Consider the following 25,518-nt stretch of genomic DNA (forward strand, 5'->3'; position numbering starts at 1 on the left):
TCTTTTGGTTGCATGAAGTTTCTGGATTAAAAACCTGAAATACTAGTGTCAATGAAGTTCTTCGCCAATGATTGCTGATAGCATGATATCTTTTGGATTAAAATTTAATCTTTAGATTTAAGGTACATTATCACCCTGCTATGGATTTGATTTACATTCAGTATATCCTAGTTTATTTTCTTTAGAAGGGTTTTATGCCAGCTTCAAAGGATTGCATTTGGTTCTTGACATGAATCTGAGCCTTCTAGTTTGGATTCATGTAAAGAGAGGTGCAATGGACTGGCTGGATTCTACAAGATACTTCAGATAGTAGACAATGTTATCCAGCTTTCCCATGAGTATTCCAACTGTGGTCAACTTCACTCCTTGGTTCATAATATTAGGTATGTGAAAATTACACCTATCTTTGCTCTCTATATTAGTCTCTTCAAATCCACATTATACATTTATATTTCCATCAAGTAAAAGTTCAATTCTATTGCGTTTGGTTTTGAAGAGTGGGAATCCGAATGTGAAATAAAGTTGATTCATTTGTCTTATGGTGTAACAATCATCCCAAAGAGTACTTTCGGCTACCGTCTTTGAGTAGGCTTAGTAAGACGATAATTGGGGAATCTTAACGAGCAACTGGGAGAGATAGGATAGCAGACAGTATTTTGAAGTAGGTGAATTGAAAATTTGATCTAACCTCTTCAGACTTATCGATATGTTTTTGTGTACTAAAACTGAAAGTTAGAGAAGTTAGCTTAAGGCTTCATCTTCTCCAACCAAACCACACTGTCAAATCCTTAGAAAGGATTCAGGCTAGCCAACTTAGAAGGAAACTTTCTGCTAACTGATATGCTTGAGGATAAAAATGAAAACCTTATCTTTGTTTGTTTACTCATCTAAGTATTCCAGACATGTTATGTTAACATTTCTGTTCTTTTTATTTATTTATGAATCTGCCACATTTTTATAATGGATTGAGAGAAAGTTGAATCTATACTAATCTGATTTTGTTTCATTGTTTAGCCATTAATTCTTTCAATTTTTAACACAGCTCGGAATCAATCAGAATGTGGATTTTACGAACCGAAATCGTGGCCACATTGTTCACCACTGACACATAGCAATTTGGCATGATTCTTTGTGGGAGTTCCTATTCATGATAATGCAAAAGTATGGACATAGCCATAAAATCTGCAACCTTGCTTGAAATCTGAACTGAGAAGAAGAATTGAATGATATTGCCTGAAAAACTTGCACACAAAAAAACAAAGCCCCTTTTGATTCCATATTGGATGATCCCAACAAGCATCTTCACTTTAGTATATTCTCTTTGGAACAAAAAAGGCATCCATTTCCATGACCCATGTAAGATAGTAAGTGGCTTGGCACCAACCAACTGCCATGAGGGGAATTTTATAAGCCCTTAGCCAAACTCACTAGATAAGTACTTTGGAAGTTACTTAATCTCAATGATCACAACTACCAATTCAGCCTCTGCTTTAACTAAAACTTCCAAGTTTTTATCTCTTGGACGACAGATTCTCAAAAGGACAACTGATGGCATTTTTGTTGTTGTTGTTGTTGTGTGTACTTACTTTATTATCTAAATGCATTGTAGGCTCCAAACTTATCCTTGGGAACAATTGTCTACTCCAAGAGATGCTCAGCTGAGGAACAAGGTATGTTTTTGTTTTATTATGTGGAATTAGTATGGTAATTTATTGACTATACTTTCTTAGTTATTATATAATGTAGAAATGTCTTTGTATATACACATTTAATCTGTATTATAAATCATATAACTTGTATGATAATGTGGAATGACTCAAAAAGGATATAGGATAGACTACAAAAGTTTGGTCCTTTTTATCCTCTCAAAAAGAAAAAGTGAGACAAATTATTGTGCATTTGATTTGATTTATTCTTTCTCCCCTGCTACCTACTTGCCCTATGCCCTATGCCCTATGTTCTTCTTCATCTATAAATACTTTCCTTTACATGGTCTCTCTTGAGTAATCAAGTTTATAGCTCAAGAGAGGATTGAAAGATCAAGAACTCATCCATTTCAATTCTTCTCTTTGTGGAAAGTCATGGAGTTCAGGAAGTTGACAGTTGATGCAGATTTTGCTACAAGTCTTTTTAATAGAAAGGATGAGAAATGTTTTATCCCTCATCTTCTTCACTTTAGCGACGTATCGTGTTCGGAAGATTCAACTAGTTCAATTGGATCGTTGTCATCGTCGTCGTCGTCAAGCCTCTGTGACGACGATGCATTATCGTCATTTTCATCTTCGTCTTCGTCGTCGTCGTCTTTGTTATCTCAAAGAGAAGTTTGTGAGGAACAACAGCTGCTTTCTATCAAGTGAGTTCATGTTCTTTGAACTAAAATGTAGAGCTCTGTTTCAAATTCTAAAGCTTTTGGNAAAAAAAAAAAAAAAAAAAAAAAAAAAAAAAAAAAAAAAAAAAAAAAAAAAAAAAAAAAAAAAAAAAAAAAAAAAAAAACTTATGATTGTTTTAAAAAAATAATGATTTGCTGGATTTTATTTTATTAAAAAATGGAAACTGCATTATAAATTTAAATATATAAAAAATAATAAATTTAAAATTAGTTTGGCAGCCATATTGGAATTTGGTAGGTGGAAAGCCAAGCTGGAAACAGCCATATATACATATACATTCCAATTTTGGTTAATAATCTTCTAGAGCTTCTAAAATATTAATCTTTTTTAAATTTAATCTCAAAAATTAATTTACAAATTACAGTAAAAGTTGTATTTTTAATTAACAAAGGTGTAACCGTCCATTTAAATATATAGTCTCAGTACATTATGTATCTCTTTTATTTGAGCGTCATAGATGATATTAAAATATCATATGTGTTGGATGATGAAAGTCCCACATCCGCTAATTTAGAGAATGATCATGAGTTTATAAACAAAAAAAATACTATCTTCATTGTTATGAAGCCTTGTAGGAAAAGCCCACAATGTTCAAAGTAGACAATATCATNTTCCAACTGTGGTCAACTTCACTCCTTGGTTCATAATATTAGGTATGTGAAAATTACACCTATCTTTGCTCTCTATATTAGTCTCTTCAAATCCACATTATACATTTATATTTCCATCAAGTAAAAGTTCAATTCTATTGCGTTTGGTTTTGAAGAGTGGGAATCCGAATGTGAAATAAAGTTGATTCATTTGTCTTATGGTGTAACAATCATCCCAAAGAGTACTTTCGGCTACCGTCTTTGAGTAGGCTTAGTAAGACGATAATTGGGGAATCTTAACGAGCAACTGGGAGAGATAGGATAGCAGACAGTATTTTGAAGTAGGTGAATTGAAAATTTGATCTAACCTCTTCAGACTTATCGATATGTTTTTGTGTACTAAAACTGAAAGTTAGAGAAGTTAGCTTAAGGCTTCATCTTCTCCAACCAAACCACACTGTCAAATCCTTAGAAAGGATTCAGGCTAGCCAACTTAGAAGGAAACTTTCTGCTAACTGATATGCTTGAGGATAAAAATGAAAACCTTATCTTTGTTTGTTTACTCATCTAAGTATTCCAGACATGTTATGTTAACATTTCTGTTCTTTTTATTTATTTATGAATCTGCCACATTTTTATAATGGATTGAGAGAAAGTTGAATCTATACTAATCTGATTTTGTTTCATTGTTTAGCCATTAATTCTTTCAATTTTTAACACAGCTCGGAATCAATCAGAATGTGGATTTTACGAACCGAAATCGTGGCCACATTGTTCACCACTGACACATAGCAATTTGGCATGATTCTTTGTGGGAGTTCCTATTCATGATAATGCAAAAGTATGGACATAGCCATAAAATCTGCAACCTTGCTTGAAATCTGAACTGAGAAGAAGAATTGAATGATATTGCCTGAAAAACTTGCACACAAAAAAACAAAGCCCCTTTTGATTCCATATTGGATGATCCCAACAAGCATCTTCACTTTAGTATATTCTCTTTGGAACAAAAAAGGCATCCATTTCCATGACCCATGTAAGATAGTAAGTGGCTTGGCACCAACCAACTGCCATGAGGGGAATTTTATAAGCCCTTAGCCAAACTCACTAGATAAGTACTTTGGAAGTTACTTAATCTCAATGATCACAACTACCAATTCAGCCTCTGCTTTAACTAAAACTTCCAAGTTTTTATCTCTTGGACGACAGATTCTCAAAAGGACAACTGATGGCATTTTTGTTGTTGTTGTTGTTGTGTGTACTTACTTTATTATCTAAATGCATTGTAGGCTCCAAACTTATCCTTGGGAACAATTGTCTACTCCAAGAGATGCTCAGCTGAGGAACAAGGTATGTTTTTGTTTTATTATGTGGAATTAGTATGGTAATTTATTGACTATACTTTCTTAGTTATTATATAATGTAGAAATGTCTTTGTATATACACATTTAATCTGTATTATAAATCATATAACTTGTATGATAATGTGGAATGACTCAAAAAGGATATAGGATAGACTACAAAAGTTTGGTCCTTTTTATCCTCTCAAAAAGAAAAAGTGAGACAAATTATTGTGCATTTGATTTGATTTATTCTTTCTCCCCTGCTACCTACTTGCCCTATGCCCTATGCCCTATGTTCTTCTTCATCTATAAATACTTTCCTTTACATGGTCTCTCTTGAGTAATCAAGTTTATAGCTCAAGAGAGGATTGAAAGATCAAGAACTCATCCATTTCAATTCTTCTCTTTGTGGAAAGTCATNTTGTAGGAAAAGCCCACAATGTTCAAAGTAGACAATATCATATCATTGTGGAGAGTCTGTGTTATCTATATTTTTTATTTTTTTACGTTTCAAATTCATTTTTTCTTTATAAATTTTGTTCATTATTATCTTTTCTATTATAACTAAAAAAATTGGAATATATATTTAGTGAAAATAAAAAAGGAATATAAATTTAGCAAAATGAAAATAATAAAATTTATGGGGCCAAGCACTGCCTTGACTAAACCCTCTTCCCTGCTTCGACGCCCTCTCTCCGCCATCTCTCTCTCTCTCTCTTTCTCTCTCTATGCAGCCCTGAGTTTGACCGGTTTACGAACCGTCAACCTATCGCCGGTACGAATCAAGGGTTCGATCTGTTATCTGTTCATACTTCTTCAACCTTGTCTTTCTTTGCACACTCTTTCGTTTGCTTCTCTTTGCTTTCTAATTCAGCCTTTCGTATAAAATCTTGATCCCAATCATTCCATTTCATCTTCAAATTTAGGTACCTGGTACATCAGAGANATGGAGTTCAGGAAGTTGACAGTTGATGCAGATTTTGCTACAAGTCTTTTTAATAGAAAGGATGAGAAATGTTTTATCCCTCATCTTCTTCACTTTAGCGACGTATCGTGTTCGGAAGATTCAACTAGTTCAATTGGATCGTTGTCATCGTCGTCGTCGTCAAGCCTCTGTGACGACGATGCATTATCGTCATTTTCATCTTCGTCTTCGTCGTCGTCGTCTTTGTTATCTCAAAGAGAAGTTTGTGAGGAACAACAGCTGCTTTCTATCAAGTGAGTTCATGTTCTTTGAACTAAAATGTAGAGCTCTGTTTCAAATTCTAAAGCTTTTGGCATCTTGAATTCACCTCTTATGCAGAAAAGGGTTGTCAAAATTTTATGAAGGGAAATCACGAACCTTCTCATCCTTATCCGACGTGAAATGCGTAGAAGACTTAGCAAAGGGAGATAATGATTATAGAAAGAAATACTCTCGAATTACTCCCAAGGCTACCATATTAAAGAAGCATGGAAGAGCCTCTCTTGCAACCTTAGCGTCTAAGATGGACATTTCACTTCGCCCCGAGTAAAGGGAAGCTCGAACTAGTGTCAATTTTAACGGGCGGTTCTTACTTGATACGGGAAAATGATGAAATGTTTTTTTGTTTTTTTTTTTTTAAAAAAAAAAAAAAAAAAAAAAAAAAAACTTATGATTGTTTTAAAAAAATAATGATTTGCTGGATTTTATTTTATTAAAAAATGGAAACTGCATTATAAATTTAAATATATAAAAAATAATAAATTTAAAATTAGTTTGGCAGCCATATTGGAATTTGGTAGGTGGAAAGCCAAGCTGGAAACAGCCATATATACATATACATTCCAATTTTGGTTAATAATCTTCTAGAGCTTCTAAAATATTAATCTTTTTTAAATTTAATCTCAAAAATTAATTTACAAATTACAGTAAAAGTTGTATTTTTAATTAACAAAGGTGTAACCGTCCATTTAAATATATAGTCTCAGTACATTATGTATCTCTTTTATTTGAGCGTCATAGATGATATTAAAATATCATATGTGTTGGATGATGAAAGTCCCACATCCGCTAATTTAGAGAATGATCATGAGTTTATAAACAAAAAAAATACTATCTTCATTGTTATGAAGCCTTGTAGGAAAAGCCCACAATGTTCAAAGTAGACAATATCATATCATTGTGGAGAGTCTGTGTTATCTATATTTTTTATTTTTTTACGTTTCAAATTCATTTTTTCTTTATAAATTTTGTTCATTATTATCTTTTCTATTATAACTAAAAAAATTGGAATATATATTTAGTGAAAATAAAAAAGGAATATAAATTTAGCAAAATGAAAATAATAAAATTTATGGGGCCAAGCACTGCCTTGACTAAACCCTCTTCCCTGCTTCGACGCCCTCTCTCCGCCATCTCTCTCTCTCTCTCTTTCTCTCTCTATGCAGCCCTGAGTTTGACCGGTTTACGAACCGTCAACCTATCGCCGGTACGAATCAAGGGTTCGATCTGTTATCTGTTCATACTTCTTCAACCTTGTCTTTCTTTGCACACTCTTTCGTTTGCTTCTCTTTGCTTTCTAATTCAGCCTTTCGTATAAAATCTTGATCCCAATCATTCCATTTCATCTTCAAATTTAGGTACCTGGTACATCAGAGAGGCTTTCCTGAGTTTGCTTGAGTTTTTGTTCTTTTTTTCTTCTAGATTTGTTCAGATTGTGTTGTCAATTCTCGGTCAGATTCAGGGTTGCGTGATTCGTCGTGTTTGCGTTAGCTGTCTTTTTCGCTGTTTGAGAAATGGTGGGTTCAGACAGTTCAACTGCTTTTCACCCGGCACCTCAGCCGGCGAGTATTTATGGTGTTACGAAACCGATTTCTCTTGCTGGACCGACGGATGCTGATATTCAGCGCAATATCGAACTGGAGAAGGTGTTGTTACTTTTATTTATTGGTTAAATCTCAATTAATTTGGTTGTTTTTTTGTGCCGTGTGAAATTGCAGTAAACGAAAAGAATTTCAATTTTGATTATGTTCTACATATTGGTAGTTCTTGATTGACTCGGGGCTTTACGAAAGTAAAGAAGAAGCTGCGAAAAGAGAAGAGGTTTTGGGCCGCATTGACCAGGTGCAGACCTTCTTCACTTCAATAGTCTTTTACTTTGGGGATTGTTCTCAGTAGCCATCTCGAACAAAACAGTGTTCTAATCGGTGACGAAAGCGAGATTTTAGTTGATTAATTATTGTTTAATGTATTCAAGCGTTTGACTTCCTTTTATCACATACACTTCTTGTCCTTAGCCATTTTCTTTCATTCTAGATTGTTAAAAATTGGGTCAAGCAATTAACTCTCCTAAGAGGATATACAGAGCAGATGGTGGAGGATGCAAATGCTGTAATTTTTACTTTTGGGTCTTATCGTCTTGGGGTAAGCATAATATTTGATTTAGTTTTTGGGGAAAAAAGCTTATTACTTTATGCAACTCTTCGTAATTTTTGTTGGAGTCACGGACTGGTTGGATGATTGCTTAGAGCAATGATCCTTTATTTCTTGGAAAGTTGTGTTCTTCCTGTATTTTTGCCTTATTGGCCTGTGCATTGTATTCAAATATATGACTTCCAAGCATACAAAGATGTGACTTAAAATTAACCATATGACAGGTACATGGACCAGGAAGTGACATAGACACATTGTGTGTTGGACCGTCTTACGTGAATAGAGAAGTGAGTAGTATAAATTGCTGATACTTCAACAACATTTTTTGCCTTCTCATATGGGCTTAAATTTCAGCTTATTCTTGATCTGACAATTTGTTTTTTTTTTTTTTTCTAATGGAGGACTTCTTCATCATCTTGCATAATATTTTGGCTGAAATGGAAGAGGTTACCGATCTTCAACCGGTTCCCGATGCTCATGTTCCAGTAATGAGATTCAAATTTATGGGGATATCAATTGATCTTCTGTATGCGAGCATTTCCGTACGGGTTGTTCCTGAAGTAAGTTCTAGCACTTTCTTTGAAGTTTTATTATATTTATTTTATGTTTTCAGATTGTTGTTACTTTATTTTATGTTTTCACAAAACTGTAACCATATTTCTTTTTGTTACATTATTTATTGTAGTTGATCATATGAGATTTCGAACTATTGTATGTTATATGTTACTTCTCTCTCTACTTCTATATTCAGCTTTATGGCGAATTTTTTCCTAATTCATGCAGAACTACCTGTCTGATAAAAGTCTAAATGCCAAACATTGTAATGTGAATGGACATGAATGCCAATTGTGATTACTTATATGGATTATTTTTGTAGTTTTATTTATCATTTGAACCGTTTCTACCAGCTTTCATGTACCCTCCAGTGCAGTCACCATCTTTTCTTGTTTGCATATCCTGTGGCTGAAGCTGTATAATTTGTTCCCCCCTTTCCCGACAAATGTGGTTTTGATTGAATTTCAGGGATTTCTTTCTTCTATCTTCTTGTTTTATTTTATTTTATCTTTTACATGGCTAGCGGCTGGATAGAGAAATTTCTCTCCTGAAAGAGGACTATTATATACAACAGGAATTGCTTTTTTCTCCCTCACACCATTCCGAACATTTTTTATTTTAATTATCTGATAAGTTCGTTTTGTTACCTTGAGTCTGTGTAGGTGCACTAATTGTTCACTGTGTGTGTGTGTGTGTGTGTGTTAACACTGAACAGGTGATACATTTTTGCATAACCTTATCTGCTGTAGATTTAACTGTGATTGGGTGGCATCACTTGCTAATTGTTTTACTACTACTGTTTCAATCCTCTTTTCCCCTGATCTTTTGAACTGTTGCTATTTCCCATAAACTTTCTGCAATTTACTTAATCATCAGGAGCTGAACATCTCTCATGGATCTGTGCTGTGCAATGTTGATGAACAAACTGTTCGAAGTCTTAATGGATGCCGAGTTGCAGATCAAATTCTAAGACTTGTTCCAAACGTTGAGGTGAAACACATTTTAAACCTGAGTTATTTTTCCATAAATCTATTTCGTGATTTTCTCTGTAACCTATAATTGCCAATTGCAGCACTTTCGCACGACACTCAGATGTTTAAAGTTTTGGGCCAAAAGACGGGGTGTATACTCCAATGTAAGTTGTAAGATCATGGAGTTTTTCCTCTTAGCTTCACTTATATTTTTCATAATTCAGATTTCACTTTTGTTTTTTTTTATTTTTTTTTATTTTTTTTTCATGTATAGGTCACTGGGTTCCTTGGAGGTGTAAATTGGGCACTTTTGGTTGCTCAGGTATGCCAGCTTTACCCCAATGCAATTCCAAGCATGCTAGTTTCTCGTTTCTTCAGAGTGTACACCCAGTGGCGTTGGCCAAATCCTGTAATGCTATGTTCAATAGAAGAGAATGAACTTGGATTTCCTGTTTGGGATCCTCGTAAAAATCCGCGTGATCGATTTCATCTTATGCCAATAATAACTCCTGCTTACCCTTGCATGAACTCTAGCTATAATGTCTCAACTAGTACTCTCCGTGTTATGATGGAACAGTTCCGCTGTGGTAATAATATCTGTGAGGTGAGGTTATTTTTATTTGGATTCAAAATCTTCTAAATTTTAACCTGCTCTTAATAGTATTTCTCTTACATCTCCGAGTGCCTTACAGGAGATCGACATGAGCAAAGCCCAGTGGAGTGCTTTATTTGAGCCATATTTATTTTTCGAGATATACAAAAACTATCTACAGGTGGACATAATTGCAGCAGATGCTGATGATTTGCTAGCTTGGAAAGGATGGGTAGAATCTCGCTTTAGACAGCTTACCTTGAAGGTAAATCTATTATTCTTTCCTTATTATCTATCTGAAGTTGGAGGGTCTTTCAAGAGCCTAATATATTCTACTTTTCCTTCCTGCAGATAGAGAGAGACACCAGGGGGATGCTGCAGTGCCATCCCTATCCTATTGAGTATTCTGACACGTCCAAGCCATGTTCTCACTGTGCTTTTTTCATGGGCTTGCAGAGAAAAGAGGGATTAAGAGGCCAAGGAGGCCAGCAGTTTGACATACGAGGAACAGTTGATGAGTTCAGGCAAGAGATAAACATGTATGCTTTTTGGAAGCCAGGGATGGATATCCATGTTTCTCATGTGCGGAGGAAGCAACTGCCCACCTTTGTTTTTCCTGATGGACACAAACGGGCAAAGCCAGTCAAGCATGAAGGGCAGCAAGCAGACCCAGTTTGTGCTGACATGCTCCAAGATCAGTCTGGGATCACTGAGAAAGGGAAAAAAAGGAAAAGTGACCATGAAGAAACAGAGATGGAAAAGAAACAAGCCTTTGCCAGTCAACCAGCAGAAGAATCTCCCATGCTTGAAACTAATGGTGGTGGATCAGATGGGAAATTTCCGAGTTTGAAATCTGCAAATGCAGATTGTTACTCTGAGGTTTGGCCATCTTTTGAACAGCCTGATAGCAGAATGGATACTGATGGAAATGGCATGGATATTCCAACTTTGACCAAGGAGACTGGTCCTACGATGGATCAGGCAGAGCTAGCTAAAGTAATGGAAGGATCTTCCTCAAGGAAGGAGGTGTCTGATCTATATAAAGGCGGTCTTTCAAAACCCGAGGAAGCTTTACAAATTGAGATGAACCAGGAAAAAATTGAGGGATTCGCATCTAATATGAGTGGTGGAAGTGCACAGACAGTAGCCATCAGGAATTTCCTCCATTGGACAAAGGATGTTGTGAGGATTGACTCTGAGTCAGCAAATACATTTGGTCAAACGACCGGGGAAGATAGTACCCAAGTTGACTTTCAACCAAATTGCAATGCACATAACCTTAGTTGCAAGGTGAGTGACTGAGTTTGACTACATTGGATTACAAATCATAGCCAATGGCAGTAAGAGAAGTGGCATTCTGGAGATAGTGAGTCGGGTATTTGCAGGGCAATGATAGCAGGACGGATCCAGAGTTGGCGTTGGAAAATGGTTCCGTTGTGACTGGAAGAGTGTTTCAAAATGGTCAATCTAAAGAGTTGGAGGTTTGAATCTCTAATTGCTTAAATTACTTACATTTTATATACAAGTACACAACACATTATAACTGATGACTTTGCTTCCACCAAGGAATCTAAGATGAGAGGAGGCTGAGATTTTAATTGATATCAATCAGAAGGATAGAAGATATAAACGTATTTATGGTTTGATACCTTAAGTTTTTATTCTTTTTGCCAAAAAGCACTCGTTTCATTCCATATCTCTTCTCCATGCCTTCTCTCCTTTTCTCTCTTTCCGACCCATAATTGTTGGTCTATTTTCCTGTTGCATTTTAATTATCATTTTGTAATTCCAAATTTTCGCACAGGCAATCTTCTGACTGGTGCACATGTGGTGGCAGGTCCTGCGCCACTATACGTGTTATATTTTCAGTAACTGTGCTAAAGAACCCATTTCTGCTCTCAAGTTTTTCCCGCATTACCTTTTTTCCCTCATGAAAATCTTTGCCTAATTAGTCTTTTTCTTTTTTAAACTTCATTTTATAGCCGAAGTTCAGCGATCAGGCAGTCCCAGAATGGAGCTAAATAAGACTCTAAGCAAAATTCTGGTGAAAAAGAGACGGGAGGATCTGGCAAGAAGGCATGTGTATTTAGCCTCGATGCAATTTCAATTAGAAAAAAGATTGTTTTTCTGAATCTGGCAAAAGGATTAGTACTTAAAGTTGCCTGATTATTATGTTTATTTTGATCATCTTCTCTTTATGTTGCTTGTTTGGCTGTTTAGCATCCTTTGAACAGACTGAATCTGAACCTCAAAGACATGACATGTGGAGGGGAATTTCTGGATGGCAGATGGGTTGGGAGAGCGGGAGCTAGCCATATTTGGTAAGTATCACCTCAATAACTGGCTTTGATATTGATGTAGATGGTGTTCATCATGCATGAACCTGCGGACATGGGGAGGGGTCGCGTGGCTTGGTGGCGTGGCATACAATTCAGCTCCAATATGCTGTTTGTTGTCCTTGAACATGGGAATCCGGAGAAGCAAGCACTGTTGGACCTTAAATAAGTGCGCTTGTGAGTTATGCTTTGAAGATTGTGGTGCATTTCATGTTAGATGCCTGTTACTGGAACTACTGTCACAGCTTCTTCCCATGTTTAGAAGACGGCAGCTTCTTTGTGAAAAGGAGGAACTGCTCGTGAGGTCGTTTCTAAGGAGAGAATCTAATCTACACTTATTGAGAGAGACCTTCAGTCTTGCAGTTTAACCATATTGAGTTTCAATTGAACATTGTGCGAAGAAAGTTTCCATGTTTTCTTCCATTTCATCTCTGTTTTTTTTTTCCTCTGTTCTTTGGGGGCTGGGGTGGGCTGGGGAGGGGAGGGGGAAGGGAGAGAGAAGGGGGAGGGTTGCTTGTACTTTTAGTTAGGCATCTCAAGAGAGTGTCGGGTCAGTCGATTAACATTTGCGGTGTAGTGTTCTTCTCGAAACTCTCTGTTTATATGATACGAATTGCGTTTAAGTTCAATACCTAATGGCCTTCAACTCGATCAGATCCTTATCCTATGACCGCTATCAAAGAGAAGCTTGAGTTTTAGTTTGAGTACTGCAAGAAGTATTTCCTTCATTAAAATAGAACAATCCCAATTATTTTTCCCACAGTTGGGTTTGCAGCAATGTGATTGATCCCCTACCTCTGCTGGATCGTACAAACAGCTACAATTTGTCTGCTCACCCTGGTTTTTCCAGAAACAGCAAGGATCTTGTTGATGTTATAGAGGAAGGAGCGCCTAGGAGTGGAACAACATCAACATCAATGGCATGAGTACAACCCCAAAGCTATAGACACCAATCTTTCTCGTTGACTTTAGCTCCCATAAGTTAGTGCTATACTCGGATGGAATTTTCGAGTTTTGTTTGGTCATACTCTAGAAGCTTAGGTTCTCGGGGTGGGTGGGCGAGTCCATCATCTTTAATAAACTTTACTTGTCAAAGAGAAAGAACTCGATCTACAAAAGAAATAGTCAATTGTCGACGCCTATGCATAAGGAGTTTACTATGGTCAGTGCAGTGAGTTTTGTGGAACCAATTATGCCTTTATGCGTGCGTCCGGAAACATAGGTCAACTACTGAGCCCACTTTGACTCAGCCGCACCACCCGAGGTGTAAGCTATTATAGCTAGCGGTTGGAGCTGTAAGAACTCGAGAAGCAAAGCTTTAGATAAGATCGAAGAAGGGGTCAAGCTCCTAGTGGAGCAAAGGAGACAATTAGGGTAAACAAACTTGAAACACGAAGCTAGAGAGATTGACAAGCGAGTGGTTAGTGGCCAAAAGCGAGACATGCACCACAATTGAGACCAAGTGGAAGCTCTCGTGAAGATAAACTTGTTTGGTATAGTTTGGCTTCAAACAGAAAGATCAAAATATTCAAAATAGTAGCATTTTTATTTTCCCCGAAGCGAGAAATAGCTCGATAGAAAGGCTTATACAAATGAAAACTGGAAGTGATCGATTTATATGATTTATGATGTATAAAAACCGTATATTTTTGTATTGAGTTGAGAGTCTTATTAAAGACCAAATAATCATTTTTATGATTTATAAATTCTTCCGTTATTTAAAATAAAAATAAAATACGTTTAAAATTTGAGATTCTAATCTTTTGAAAGCTAATTGCATCTATTTAAATATTAATAGAAAAAGATATTATTAATTTAGTGATTAATAAATCATTCATAAATTTGAATTCTTTTAAAAAATAATTAAATTATTTATATATAAATTCGAACTTTTTTATATATCTTCATTTTGCTTACAGTTGAGGGGGAGAAACGCATCACTACTGCAGTTGGCGCCATTTGCTGATGCGGGAAAACACGGGCACACTTTCGACGGAGGAATTTTTCTGTGATTTGTTCCATTGAAGAAACTATATTATGTGTCGGTGATCTGAGCTCGGTGGCGGTGCGACTCAGCTACTCCGGTAGATCGATGAAATTCTCAGTTTCGCGTATACAGGAGCCCTAAGCAATGGAGGACCGAAGGCTGTTGGAGAGAGAGAGGCATCAGATTGAGCAGATTCTTCAGCTTGATAATGAGGAGTTGCAAGTTCAGGAAGTTGACTCCCTCCCCCACTCCGACGATGATCGCGATGCTATGTAATGTTTACATTCTCCCATTTATGTGTGGCCGCTCGCTTTTTCACATTTGATTGTCGCTCATAAGGTTTTTGCGCGGTGCTCTGGATTGGAAAAAATCCGAATTACTTATAGACATAGTTCTTTAATCTCTGAATTTGAATTTGAAGAATGGTTTCTGCTTTGGGAAATTTTTTTGAAGATTAGATTATGTTTCAAGTCAAAATGCTAGCGTCGGTGCACTACATGGCGCACCTTTTAGTTCACTCCAAAAATTTCTCCAATTCTCCAATGGCGCACCTTTTGTTACTTTCTCCTGTCACTGCCGATTGCCGAAACATCTTGAAAAAGTTGAAATCGATGTTGATCATATATGTTTCGTTTCATTCTCCTTATGAAGACACCAGGAAACTTGAGCATGCAAGTATCGATTCGACTATTTTCTTTCATTAAGTTAAGAACGGATATCTAGTTAAGGGCTCCTATTGACGGACTGGCATAATTATTAGATTTCATGCCTCCCATCAGTTTTTCTCCAACTGAAATTACAAGATTATTTTAGTCGTTTGCTAGATTTAGTCATCCGTATCATTAAAGGGTGATGTTATTAATGAATTGAATTGCTTTATTTGCGTTCAATATAATTTATTTGATGTCAGCAATTCGTGCGTTCTTTCTTACGTCCTTGCTGCTGTTGTCGTTCTTACTATTGTTGATTTATTATTATTTTGAGTGGGTGGGCTACTTTAGTTCCCATCAAAGGCACTGACATCATCCTTTTTTTTCCGGCTGTATCGAAGCAGTAATGGGGATGGTGGTACTGAGGCCTTTGCTGAATTTACTTTCAATTCCTCCTTGACATCTTTGCATACGTATCTTGGTGGTATGAGTTTCTATTTTCTGATTAATATTTTGAGTATTCATGTTAATTCCATTTGGGATACAGTTCTACTAAGATCTCCTGTGGTTGCATGTAACAGAGGTTGAGGATTCTCATCACAGGATGGCTTTCTTGGATGGTGGTGCCATCCTGAACCTCCCTGTATTTTATCTTGAAGGTATTCATCTGTTTATGCATCCCTGATTAGGATAGTAACAAACTTCCCCCTCTTAAATTTTTTGAAATATGCAATTGTATCTTTATCTTTTAAAAATGGTTTAAAACAAATATCATTGTAATCTAAAGAATCAAACTCTACAAATTACACAACTTTGTTAAAGTTCAATCGTTATTTTAATGTTCTTGTAAAAAAAAAGAATTGTTATCTTCCATGGATTAGCGAAATACAACCATTCCATTAGAGTATGATGGAAAAGTTGAACAATTTCTTGGAACAAATAGGTGTCCTTTTTCTTGGAGAGAGCTAATTAAATAGATTCATGCTGTGACCATAAATGTTCAAATTTTATAGTTCAGCATGCCTAGTTAATGTCTGAAGCAGCATTCCTTTCTCCCATGGGGAGTGAGGAAATAATATGTTTGTTAATCATCTTTCTCTTGCTTGATGCGTTAAGATTATCTGCAGGTCCCGCATGCTTATCTCAAGTGTTTAGACATAATTGTTGACAGAATGAAGAATAGTTCAATTGAGGAGCCCTTGCTTTTTCCAAACTTTGAGCGGACAAGTTAATTTTTTCATGATTAGACTGGTCAACTGGCATATATAACCTTCGTGGGGATACCTTTTCCTATCTTGTCTCTTTTATTAGTATGTCATGTGCAATTCACATATGTCTCAGGTGTTGTGTTGTTCCCAGAAGCTACTCTACCTCTCAGGGTGATACAATCAAACTTTATTGCTGCCATTGAGAGAGTATTAACTCAGTTTAACACCCCTAATACCATAGGTGTGGTACGTGCCCAAATTTAGGCATTGGCATACAGTTTTAAAGATTCCTTGAAATCCTTTATTGGTAGCTCAAGCAAGATTCAATATTTATTTCAGGTTCACGTCTCCTTGGATTCTGATAATGAGAGACTACATTTTGCGAATATTGGGACAACTGCAGAGGTATTATTGCTCAATTTTGACTTGCATGGTTTTCTTCTTTTCAGGCATTATTCCAAAAGCAATTATTTTCTGTAATTTGGCCTGTAGCCAAGATTTGGGGTTGTTTAGCTTCTATCTAAATTTTAATGTAAAGGCTTCCATATTTCTGATGACATGCATCCATATACCTACCAACCCTCTATATTTCAGATTCGGCAGTTTCGGAGGTTGGAGGATGGTTCTCTTAATGTTCTGGCTAGAGGGAAGCAACGATTTCGTCTTAGACGCCGTTGGATTGATGTTGAAGGAGTGGTTAGAGCAAGTTGTTGTTCTTGAATTATTTGTATTATTTACTTCTTCCTTGTTTAATAAGATTGCAATCTTTCTTCTAGCCATGTGGAGAAGTTCAAATTATCCAGGAAGATTTGCCATTAAGGACTCCACGGGATGCTTTTGGAGAATTGACTCCAAGGAGTACTGTTCAGCACCACAGTCTCTCATGTGCATTGGCTTCATATACTTCTTGCTCTAGATCATTTACGTCCGGGGATGAGGAGGATAATTCGGCCTCTATTTCAGAAGAAAGCTTTGAACGTGAGCTTTCATTGAGAGAGAGGAAAATCCACCAAGCAGCAATTGATTCCAGAGAGTCTTGTAGTGATGAGGTGATAACTGGGTCAGAGGCAAAACACCAACGTGCGATGTCACATCTAAATGACTCTGATTCTGTAGGATCAGTGCATTCTGCCCATGAGAAGGAAAATGGAAAATCTGTCCCTGATATAGGAAAGAGTTCTACATCAGCTTGGGAATCTAGTGAGAGGAAAGAACTCAAAAGATGTCGAAGAAACTCAAGTTTTACTCTGATGCATGGGGTTTCGAAAGCGTTTTGGCCGTATTGGGTTTACTCGATGTATGATTCATATTGTCTTGCTGAAAAAGCAGCAGGTTATACCTGAATTGCTCTCTTCACTCCCAACCTTTNTAACTTTTTGAAAAAGAAAAATACATACCCCCCCCCCCCCCAAAAAAAAAAAAAAAAAAACTCTTGGCCTTTTTGTCTTTTCTTTTTCTTGGTTTTTTCTATATCTCAGGACAGTATTCTTTTTCTGCAATATATCAAGAATGGTTGGTTCTGTTTTTTGATTCCTTTCTTTATCATCACTATTTCCAGCTATGTGGAAGCAGATAGTGGGGGTGCCAAACATGGATGGTTTTGTGAAGAATCCAGACATCTTAGCGTTCTATATTGCTAGTAAGATTCCTGTTTCTGAATCTACTAGACAGGAACTCTTGGAGATTGATGGCATTTCATATAGATTGCGTCGGGAAATTGAGTTACTGAAGTCTATTGATATCATCCAATGTAAAAGCTGCAAGGTAGTCAATAGTTTCTGAGAATGTATGCATGCTTGTACTCGTCCGTTCAACTTTTTGCATCTGCCCTCATCTTATGCCTCCGTCTTGCACCGTGACCTTCTTAGTACTTAGCTGACCATTGTTTTTATATGTAATTTCCTCTTATGCAGACGGTTATAGCCCAGCGCAGCGATATGTTGGTGATGTCTACTGACGGTCCTCTCGGTGCTTATGTGAACCCTCATGGTTATGTGCATGAAATAATGACTCTTTACAGAGCAAATGGCTTGGCACTTAGAGGACGAGCTGAGACAGAATACAGTTGGTTCCCTGGGTATGAGATTGATCTGGCTTTTCTTTTTCATTGAACGTATGAGTGTCCTTTTTCTCTCTTTCTTAAATAGAAGTTGTTCATGGTTTGGTTACAAAAAAAGTGGAGTTTTCGGGAGAAAAATTCAATGTATGCACTAAAACTCGTGAAGATATAATATACAGAAAAATACATAAAAGGAAACTAGCTATATTAAGCAAAGAATATGAACTAATAAATGAACTAATAAATAGACTAGAATCTTATGTAAAGAAAATTAAATATTTAAAAAGAAAAATATCTACAAAAGGTTATTGTATTGTGTTGATTTTGTTTCTAACACTACATTAAACTTGGGCATGAAGTTCACTCGAGGATTAGTTCCCACTTGAATTTTCCTCCGGAGGACAAGAATTGGACTTGGACCTTAGAAATCGTTTGGGAGCTGGAACCTTTGACCTCAAATAGGTTATTGCTATTGCTAGATAATTATGAATAGGCAGATTGAGCATGATATTAGAGATCTAAACGTGGGATCAAGACAGCGTTTCTTGTGGAAATCCTTACATGTAGTTGAGAATTAGAAACCAATGCAAATATTGACTAGTTATGAGAAAACAAGATTTTTTTTTATATATATTCATGGATATTCAGAAAATTTCTGTATTGTTTTATGTTTCCTTTTTAAATCTTTCCTCATGCAAGCGTGAATGTCAGACTCTTGACTTTCGTTCTGTTAGGTACGCATGGACAATCTCAATCTGTGCCGCTTGTGAAACTCAATTAGGATGGCTTTTTACTGCCACAAATAGGAATCTGAAACCCAGATCATTTTGGGGAATACGAAGTTCCCAGTTAGCCGATCCCACACTCTAATATGGTCAACTTCGGTTAGCTTTTTCTAAACTTCTTGCAAGTGTATAGAGAATATTCGTGTTTGTATTTGAATGCTTTCCTTCTTTAGATGAGTGCTTCTGTTGCAACAGCTTCTAAGAGTTCACGTTAGAGCAACTGCCCTGCCTCAAATCTAGATAGACTATATATTCATATGCGACATGTAATTAACTGTTTGTTGTAGATAATTAACTGTTTGTTGTAACTATATCTATTCAAGATAGGAGGAGAAATTGCTGGGTCGACCATATTTTAGTGTTTTCTTGTGTTTTGAACATACGAGTGCAATTATAATCATCATTAGTCGGTTAAATGGCATTTTAGGCTTTTTGGAGTTCTGTCTAATAAATTCTTAAATTTTAAGAAGTGTTTAATAAGATTATGTTTGATAGGTCTTTGAAAAATCAACCGTGTTTAGAAATCTCTAAGTTCTCAATTTAGTGTTTTAATTAACTTCTTTACTTCAATAAATTCTTTATCTATGGGTAGTCTTTTTTGGTTCAAAGACCATATGTTAGAAAGCCATACAATTTAATCCTTTTGCTTTTGCTTTTGGGATGATGTCCAAATCCACATCCACTTTATAATTGATTTGGTTAAGCACTCAATATCCTCAACTCATTCAACTCTGTCACTGAAGACAAAAAAATTGATCTTAATTGGTTCAAATGACTATTGGAGTACACTGAGACTGATTACTTGCAGATGGGTAGCGATGGTTGTATGCGTTGTTTGAAGTATTGGTCTTCAATAGCAATAGTTCAGTTGGAAGAACCTCCTTCGCTCTAGACATTACAATTTTCCAATCAGAAGAAGGGATGGTAAGAATTTTTTGAAGTTTTCCATCAGATGAGGAATGGGAGAAAACTGGTGATGGTATGTAGGCCAAATTGCAAAATATATATATATATATATATATTTAGAATTTTGGATGGAAATTGAGACTTGGAATGGGTGTGGCGATGACTTGTTTAAGCGTAACGGAGTTTGTGTCTTAATTTTTGTTCCATGTCATCGACATACTGTATTAAGTTTTATTTTTTGTCCAATATTCTAATGGATTTCTACTCCTAGTACTTTTGAAAAATATATAGATATTTTTTAAACAAATAGCAAACTTTAGGTTTTGCTTTTTCTTCTNTTTTTTTTTTTTTTTTTTTTTTTTTTTTTTTTTTTTTTTTTTTTTTTTTTTTTTTGAGCTGTGCAATTAGAACTTTATGGTGAATACTTCAAATCAACTCATTTCAATTGATCCAATTATATGTTTTGTATATAATATGCAATGGTAACGTAGTTTGTAAGATAAGAGTGAGATAAGGCAATGTATTGGAAATGCCTAATACATTCTTACTCAATCTGAATATCAAATGAATGTTATATAAGAGACGGACAACTTCAGAAACAGGACATTAGGAGACAGAAACAACAGCCTCTTGAAGGCATGTCTTATGCTAATGCCAGGACTAGAAACGACAGATGTGTGGAAAATTTTTAAAGACTGAACCTACAATACTTGCTTAAAGGTAGCTACGGTAGCGGGGGCTGTACATGCAGCTCTCTGCATATTTTACGAGATCCTTCGGTCGAGGAAGACGAGAAGCCAGACCTGTAAATGTTATATGATGCAACTGTAAGTTTACTTGTTTTTCATTGGTTTATCTATGAATGATTTAATCACATTGTGAAGAAAATGGGAGAGACGCTAACCAAGTTCATAAGCCTTCGCAGCAACTTTAGCAGCAATGTTAGCAGATATCTTTCTGATGTTGGTAAAAGGAGGGTAAATCAATCCCTTATCATAGTTTTCCTGACTCACTTGGGCAGCCAGAGCCGCAGCTGGAAAGAGGAAAAAACCCGTTAAATCGAGCTCTGACCCGGCAAAACTAATACTCGACATGCGTTGGATGGGGGTAAGATAAAAGCTATAGATATTGCAGCATGTACTTGATAAAGATTGGCACGAAACAAGCATCATTAGTTGACTCAATTAACCAAAATTTCACTTACAGGCTGCCAGGAGCATGTCATCGTGCACACGAATCGTGCCCGACATGATCAGACCCAAGCCAAATCCAGGGAATATGTAAGCATTGTTGGCCTGAATGACATTAGGAAGAGAATGCAAGCTCATAAGATAAAACCAAGTTGTTGAAATTGAATGGTTACTAGAAAGATCAGTTTTTGTAAGTATGAAAGGTACCTGGCCCGGCATAAAAACTTTCCCATCGTATTCAACAGGATCAAATGGACTTCCACTAGCAAAGATCGCCCGGCCCTGCAGGTTTAAAAGGATAAGTTTTAAGAACATGGTGATTTCTTGGTATGATATGATCTGCAAACATAAATGATGCTAGCTGTTTTGCAGGACTTGGACTGTACCTGGCTCCATGTATAAGCTTCTTCAGCTGTACACTCCGATTGTGATGTAGGATTCGAGAGAGCAAGGATCAACGGTTTCTGCATAGAATCGAGACTCGAGTTAATCTTAAGTAACTTCTTGTCTTAGAATTGAGGAATGAAAAAGTTAGAGGGAACAAGGAAGAACCTCATTGAAGGATGCCATGGCCTCCACAACTTCCTTTGTAAATGTCTTCCCAACACCAGATGTTCCTATCAACACAGTCGGCCTGATTGCCTATATAATTTGAAGTTTTAAGATTGAGTTTACAAAGATCTCATAGAAGAACCGAGTAAATAATGAAGGAATAGATGTCAATTACAAACCTGGACGACGTCGTGAAGATCCTTGATAGATTCATGGTCATGAGCCCAAGGCTTCTTAAAATGTTGAAGGGATTCGAAGCGGGATCGAACGATCAGCCCCTGTGACAATGGTTATAATTCTTTTAGAACAGGAAATAACATTTGAGTGTAAAGGCACAATATTGAAGCGAGCCAGTCCAAACAACCTTTGAGTCCACAAGCCAAATGTTCTTGCGAGTCTCTTCAACTGGAGCTCCAGTCTGCCAAAAACAAGCAAAATCATAAGCCATAAATGCATTTAATTGATTCAGAATCAACAGGAGAAGAGCAGTAGAAGTAGAAGTAGGCTCATACCTGTTTTGAAATCTCCAAAGCAATAAGCTCAGCTATACCTGTCCCAGCCTGCAACAGTCAAATGACAGAAATAAGAAACAGCATACCATTGAGAACAAAAGCATGGCTATTTGATCTCTTAGAACGGATATGGACATAATTTTGTGAATGAAAGTTTTGCAGACAAGACAGGAAAGATATGCAGATGATCAATCAAGGAAATATGTGCCAAAGTAAATGAACAAAATTTAACTCACCTCTCCAGCTCCAAGGAACAAGAAAGTGTGCTCAGCTAATGTCCCTCCAACAAGTTTAAGAGCTGCAAGTAGTCCTGCTACAACGACAGATGCCGTACCCTAAATGTCGAACGAGAAAAAGCTTGTTAGAGAGCTAATCTCAAAATATATAAAGTTAACAGTGAACTGAAGTGATGCATATGTTTTGTACCTGAATGTCGTCGTTGAACACGAGGTGTGACGAGCTATATCTTGCAAGCAACTCGAATGCATTGTGGTTTGCAAAATCTTCGAACTGTTGAGAAATGCAAAGTGAGCCGCAGAATCAAAGTCCAATCCTAACTGTAAGTTGAAATTACCAACCAACCTGTACAAGGACTTTCTCTCCATAGTTCTTCTTTACTGCATACATGAACTCATCTAAAAGTTCCATGTATTCCTGAATGAAGGAAAGCACTGCATGAATGGATTGAAATCATGGAGTTGGAAGGTAAAAAGGGAGCAATATATTGCTTTACCTGTCCTCTGGCTCGTTTATGTTTAAGGCCAATGTAAAACTCATCGTTCAGAAGCTGCTCGTTGTTCGTACCGACGTCTATCGTGATCGGCAAGCACTGTACACAGAACTACAAACTTAAGTCTTGCTTGGTTTAGTACTTGACTTATCCAGGTATCAACACTTGGATAAATTCAGACAGCGATTGAACAGAAGTATATAAGCTAAAAGCATTGCTTACAGCTGAGGGTCTTATTCCTCCAAGTGCTGTATACAAAGAAAGCTTTCCCACAGGAATCCCCATGCCCTGAAAGAACATGGAAACAGTAAGCTACAGGACGTAAGTAAATAAAGTTCATCAGCAGAATGAAATAAGTAAGTTTTATAACCTGGCATCCTAAATCCCCAAGGCCTAGAATCCGCTCTCCATCAGTCACAACAATAACTTGAATGTTCCTTTCAGGCCAGTTCTTCAAAACTTCAAGAATCTTTCCCCTGCAAAGGGAAATAGTTGATTATCAGTTCTGAAGTAATGAAACCAATCATAGATCAAAAATGCTTGTTTAGTGGCATACTTCTCTTTCAAACTGATGAAAAGGCCCTGAGGTCGCCTGTAAATTTTCCCATACTTCTGGCAAGCTTCGCCTACAGTTGGAGTGTACACAACTGGAAGCAGTTCTTCAACATTATCGATGAGAAGCTTGTAGAACAGCCTTTCATTTCTCTCCTGCAAGATCAAATGATAGTAGACATTTAGGAAAACTTTTGGTATGGCTGAGTAGAACGAAGCTACAAGTACAGACATGAATTGGTATAAGGAAGGAAGGAAAGAACCCTCTATAGGTTGTGTGAGATCCTACGTTGGTTGGAGAGGGGACGAAACAATTTTTATAAGGGTATGAAAGCCTCTCTCTAGCATACGCATTTTAAAACCTTGAGGAGAAGCCCAGAGAGAAAAGCCCAAAGAAGACAATATCTGCTAGCGGTGGACTTGGGTTGTTACAGTTAGTATCAGAGCTAGATACAGGGCGGTGCCAGCGAGGACGTTGAGCCCCGAAGGAGTGTGAATTGTGAGATCCCACATCGGTTGGAGAGGGGAACGAAACATTCTTTATAAAGGTATGTGAATTGTGAGATCCCACATTGGTTGGAGAGTGGAACGAAACATTCTTTATAAAGGTATATGAATTGTGAGATCCCACATCGGTTGGAGAGGGGAACGAAACATTCTTTATAAAGGTATGGAAACCTTCCCCTAACAGACGCATTTTTAAAACCTTGAGAGAAAGCCCCAAAGGAAAAACCCAAAGAGGACAATATCTGCTAGCAGTGGGCTTTGGCTATTACAGTTGGTATCAGATTCCGACACCGGGCGGTGTGTCAGCAAGGATGCTAAGCCCTGAAGAGAGGTGGATTGTGAGATCACATATCGATTGGAGAGGGGAACAAGTGTCAGCGAGGACGCTGGGCTCCGAAGGGAGTGAATTGTGGGATCCCACATCAGTTGGAGAAGGGAACGAAACATTCTTTACAAGGGTGTGCAAACCTCTTCTAATCAGACGTGTTTTAAAACCTTGAGAGGAAGCCCGAAAGGAAAAACCCAAAAAAAACAATATTTACTGGCAATAGGCTTGGGTTTAAGCTGTTACTACCGATTGTGTACGGATTTTGATCAAATTTAACATCATACATCTCATGGATTCTAAGATTTATTCTAAGATTTATAAGGTTGTTCTTGGGGAGTTTAATGATAGAACTAAAGAACAAGAACCCAGCAACTCCTCAGCTCTTACCCTTACATCTACTCATTAAAAACCTTCAAAGCTTTAAGCCAAACCTGAAGATCCATCAAGGCAATATATCTGTGCAAAGGAACATCATAGTTGCGAAGATTGTGCATCATCCTCCTTTCCTGCTAGCCAAGAAGCCATCAAAACATTGAATCCAAACCAAGCCCGGAAAGAAGCAAAGAACAAGAGAGATCCAAACTCACCTGAAGCTCCTGATCAAAAAGTGCAGGCGGCAACAAGCCACGCAAGTAGTGAGCATCTCTCTCTTTCTCAGTAAAGGAAAGGCCCTTGTTGTAGATGGGATCACGCAGCAAGGAGTAGCCACTGAAACAACAAAAACAACAAGAAAGGGAAAGTAAGAAGAGAATCAAAGACAATCCCGTAAAAGAAGATGTGTTTATGTTTCTTGAAAGTTACCTAGCAACAGAGACAGTCCAGGGGGTAATGAGCTGATCTTCAGTGGCGTTATGTTCCCCATACGCTTCCTGAAACTTGTTGTCAATGTCTTCCATCTCCATATGAACACTACCACTGCTCATCGTCTTCCTCATGGCGCCCTCCATGAATCTGCTCTGAAAGCTGCTTCTTCCGCACGCCAATGGGCTCTGGGATACAAGGAAAAGGGCAGGCAGGCAAGGCAGGCAGCACACAGAGAGAATTTGGTGGAAACGGAAGGGAGCAAGATTCAGGCTTTATAGTGAATGAAAAACGAAAAAGTGCAAATTTCTTTTTGCTTATTCCCGATTTTGTCAACCAATTATGGCCACAATGTGAAGAGCATAAACGACCCACGTGGACTAATTGATTCAAGAACCCAACAACCACCAAAATATATATATATATATATATGTATATATATATATATATATATATATATATGTATGTATGTATGTATGTATGTATATGTATAAAAGTGAAATCTTTTTTTTTTTTTCGGCCTAAGCCAATAAAAAATATATATATTTATGATTTTTGCACTTTTAACTCAAAATTACCA

At 37.0% G+C, this 25,518-nt stretch overlaps 4 protein-coding genes and 2 long non-coding RNA genes across 18 annotated transcripts; 5 read left to right on the forward strand and 1 right to left on the reverse strand.

Annotated features, from left to right (window-relative positions):
• The first annotated feature begins 2 nt into the window (after positions 1 to 2).
• Positions 3 to 5,919, forward strand: LOC111805706. 7 transcript variants are annotated; one of them, XM_023690898.1, is made up of 4 exons: positions 3 to 1,161; positions 1,610 to 1,670; positions 2,080 to 2,353; positions 5,627 to 5,919. In XM_023690898.1, exons 3-4 carry the CDS (start codon positions 2,082 to 2,084, stop codon positions 5,835 to 5,837), a joined length of 483 nt encoding a protein of 160 aa, XP_023546666.1. In that variant the 5' UTR covers positions 3 to 1,161; positions 1,610 to 1,670; positions 2,080 to 2,081; the 3' UTR covers positions 5,838 to 5,919. The 7 variants fall into 7 exon arrangements, with proteins under 7 accessions (XP_023546666.1, XP_023546665.1, XP_023546667.1 ...); XM_023690897.1 differs by having other exon boundaries at positions 3 to 383; positions 1,043 to 1,670; XM_023690899.1 differs by having other exon boundaries at positions 3 to 383.
• Positions 5,920 to 6,665: 746 nt separating this feature from the next.
• On the forward strand, positions 6,666 to 12,802 carry LOC111805703 (nuclear poly(A) polymerase 4-like). 5 transcript variants are annotated; one of them, XM_023690887.1, is made up of 14 exons: positions 6,666 to 7,212; positions 7,331 to 7,408; positions 7,601 to 7,708; positions 7,942 to 8,004; positions 8,119 to 8,277; positions 9,149 to 9,262; positions 9,345 to 9,407; positions 9,518 to 9,847; positions 9,936 to 10,100; positions 10,187 to 11,125; positions 11,221 to 11,316; positions 11,640 to 11,672; positions 11,818 to 11,911; positions 12,056 to 12,802. In XM_023690887.1, exons 1-12 carry the CDS (start codon positions 7,081 to 7,083, stop codon positions 11,649 to 11,651), a joined length of 2,259 nt encoding a protein of 752 aa, XP_023546655.1. In that variant the 5' UTR covers positions 6,666 to 7,080; the 3' UTR covers positions 11,652 to 11,672; positions 11,818 to 11,911; positions 12,056 to 12,802. The 5 variants fall into 5 exon arrangements, with proteins under 5 accessions (XP_023546655.1, XP_023546653.1, XP_023546656.1 ...); XM_023690885.1 differs by lacking the exon at positions 11,640 to 11,672 and having other exon boundaries at positions 12,056 to 12,603; XM_023690888.1 differs by lacking the exon at positions 12,056 to 12,802 and having other exon boundaries at positions 11,640 to 11,703; positions 11,818 to 11,880.
• A 1,292-nt stretch (positions 12,803 to 14,094) lies between these two features.
• On the forward strand, positions 14,095 to 19,861 carry LOC111805705 (protein cereblon-like). 2 transcript variants are annotated; one of them, XM_023690892.1, is made up of 11 exons: positions 14,095 to 14,430; positions 15,213 to 15,292; positions 15,390 to 15,467; positions 16,150 to 16,262; positions 16,356 to 16,421; positions 16,611 to 16,712; positions 16,793 to 17,348; positions 17,575 to 17,780; positions 17,930 to 18,093; positions 18,810 to 18,959; positions 19,669 to 19,861. In XM_023690892.1, exons 1-10 carry the CDS (start codon positions 14,303 to 14,305, stop codon positions 18,943 to 18,945), a joined length of 1,629 nt encoding a protein of 542 aa, XP_023546660.1. In that variant the 5' UTR covers positions 14,095 to 14,302; the 3' UTR covers positions 18,946 to 18,959; positions 19,669 to 19,861. The 2 variants fall into 2 exon arrangements, with proteins under 2 accessions (XP_023546660.1, XP_023546658.1); XM_023690890.1 differs by having other exon boundaries at positions 18,810 to 19,861.
• A 350-nt stretch (positions 19,862 to 20,211) lies between these two features.
• LOC111805606 (NADP-dependent malic enzyme-like) lies at positions 20,212 to 25,342 on the reverse strand. Of its 2 annotated transcripts, XM_023690737.1 has the most exons (19): positions 24,939 to 25,342; positions 24,725 to 24,845; positions 24,569 to 24,643; positions 23,307 to 23,458; positions 23,121 to 23,226; positions 22,973 to 23,038; positions 22,754 to 22,849; positions 22,603 to 22,674; positions 22,447 to 22,530; positions 22,257 to 22,355; positions 22,021 to 22,068; positions 21,873 to 21,926; positions 21,688 to 21,786; positions 21,509 to 21,598; positions 21,343 to 21,420; positions 21,164 to 21,238; positions 20,971 to 21,061; positions 20,671 to 20,799; positions 20,212 to 20,569 (listed from the first exon to the last, which is right to left on the reverse strand). In XM_023690737.1, the coding sequence occupies exons 1-19, from the start codon at positions 25,082 to 25,084 to the stop codon at positions 20,481 to 20,483; spliced, it is 1,770 nt and encodes a 589-aa protein (XP_023546505.1). In that variant the 5' UTR covers positions 25,085 to 25,342; the 3' UTR covers positions 20,212 to 20,480. The 2 variants fall into 2 exon arrangements, with proteins under 2 accessions (XP_023546505.1, XP_023546504.1); XM_023690736.1 differs by having other exon boundaries at positions 20,971 to 21,238.
• LOC111805607 lies at positions 20,501 to 21,463 on the forward strand. The gene is made up of 5 exons (XR_002816682.1): positions 20,501 to 20,593; positions 20,692 to 20,873; positions 20,973 to 21,046; positions 21,202 to 21,244; positions 21,329 to 21,463. It is a non-coding gene; the product is annotated as an uncharacterized LOC111805607 (long non-coding RNA).
• On the forward strand, positions 22,492 to 22,809 carry LOC111805608. The gene is made up of 2 exons (XR_002816683.1): positions 22,492 to 22,579; positions 22,685 to 22,809. It is a non-coding gene; the product is annotated as an uncharacterized LOC111805608 (long non-coding RNA).
• Positions 25,343 to 25,518: the final 176 nt, after the last annotated feature.

Source organism: Cucurbita pepo, chromosome LG11, assembly GCF_002806865.2.
Source record: "Cucurbita pepo subsp. pepo cultivar mu-cu-16 chromosome LG11, ASM280686v2, whole genome shotgun sequence".
In the NCBI taxonomy this organism is placed as follows: Eukaryota; Viridiplantae; Streptophyta; class Magnoliopsida; order Cucurbitales; family Cucurbitaceae; genus Cucurbita; species Cucurbita pepo.

Excerpts from the sequence above, each read along its gene's own strand:
- LOC111805706 (XM_023690898.1), top strand. The coding sequence starts at position 2,082 with ATGGAGTTCAGGAAGTTGACAGTTGATGCAGATTTTGCTACAAGTCTT. Across the intron at positions 2,354-5,626 it reads CAACAGCTGCTTTCTATCAA|AAAAGGGTTGTCAAAATTTT; the intron begins GTGAGTTCATGT and ends CCTCTTATGCAG.
- LOC111805705 (XM_023690890.1), top strand. The coding sequence starts at position 14,303 with ATGGAGGACCGAAGGCTGTTGGAGAGAGAGAGGCATCAGATTGAGCAG. Across the intron at positions 15,468-16,149 it reads CCCTGTATTTTATCTTGAAG|GTGTTGTGTTGTTCCCAGAA; the intron begins GTATTCATCTGT and ends CATATGTCTCAG. Across the intron at positions 18,094-18,809 it reads GAATACAGTTGGTTCCCTGG|GTACGCATGGACAATCTCAA; the intron begins GTATGAGATTGA and ends TCGTTCTGTTAG.
- LOC111805703 (XM_023690885.1), top strand. The coding sequence starts at position 7,081 with ATGGTGGGTTCAGACAGTTCAACTGCTTTTCACCCGGCACCTCAGCCG. Across the intron at positions 7,709-7,941 it reads TTGGGTCTTATCGTCTTGGG|GTACATGGACCAGGAAGTGA; the intron begins GTAAGCATAATA and ends ACCATATGACAG. Across the intron at positions 11,126-11,220 it reads CACATAACCTTAGTTGCAAG|GGCAATGATAGCAGGACGGA; the intron begins GTGAGTGACTGA and ends GGGTATTTGCAG.
- LOC111805606 (XM_023690736.1), bottom strand. The coding sequence starts at position 25,084 with ATGGAGGGCGCCATGAGGAAGACGATGAGCAGTGGTAGTGTTCATATG. Across the intron at positions 23,227-23,306 it reads TTCATCAGTTTGAAAGAGAA|GGGAAAGATTCTTGAAGTTT; the intron begins GTATGCCACTAA and ends TTCCCTTTGCAG. Across the intron at positions 20,800-20,970 it reads TGACATGCTCCTGGCAGCCT|CTGCGGCTCTGGCTGCCCAA; the intron begins GTAAGTGAAATT and ends TCCTCTTTCCAG.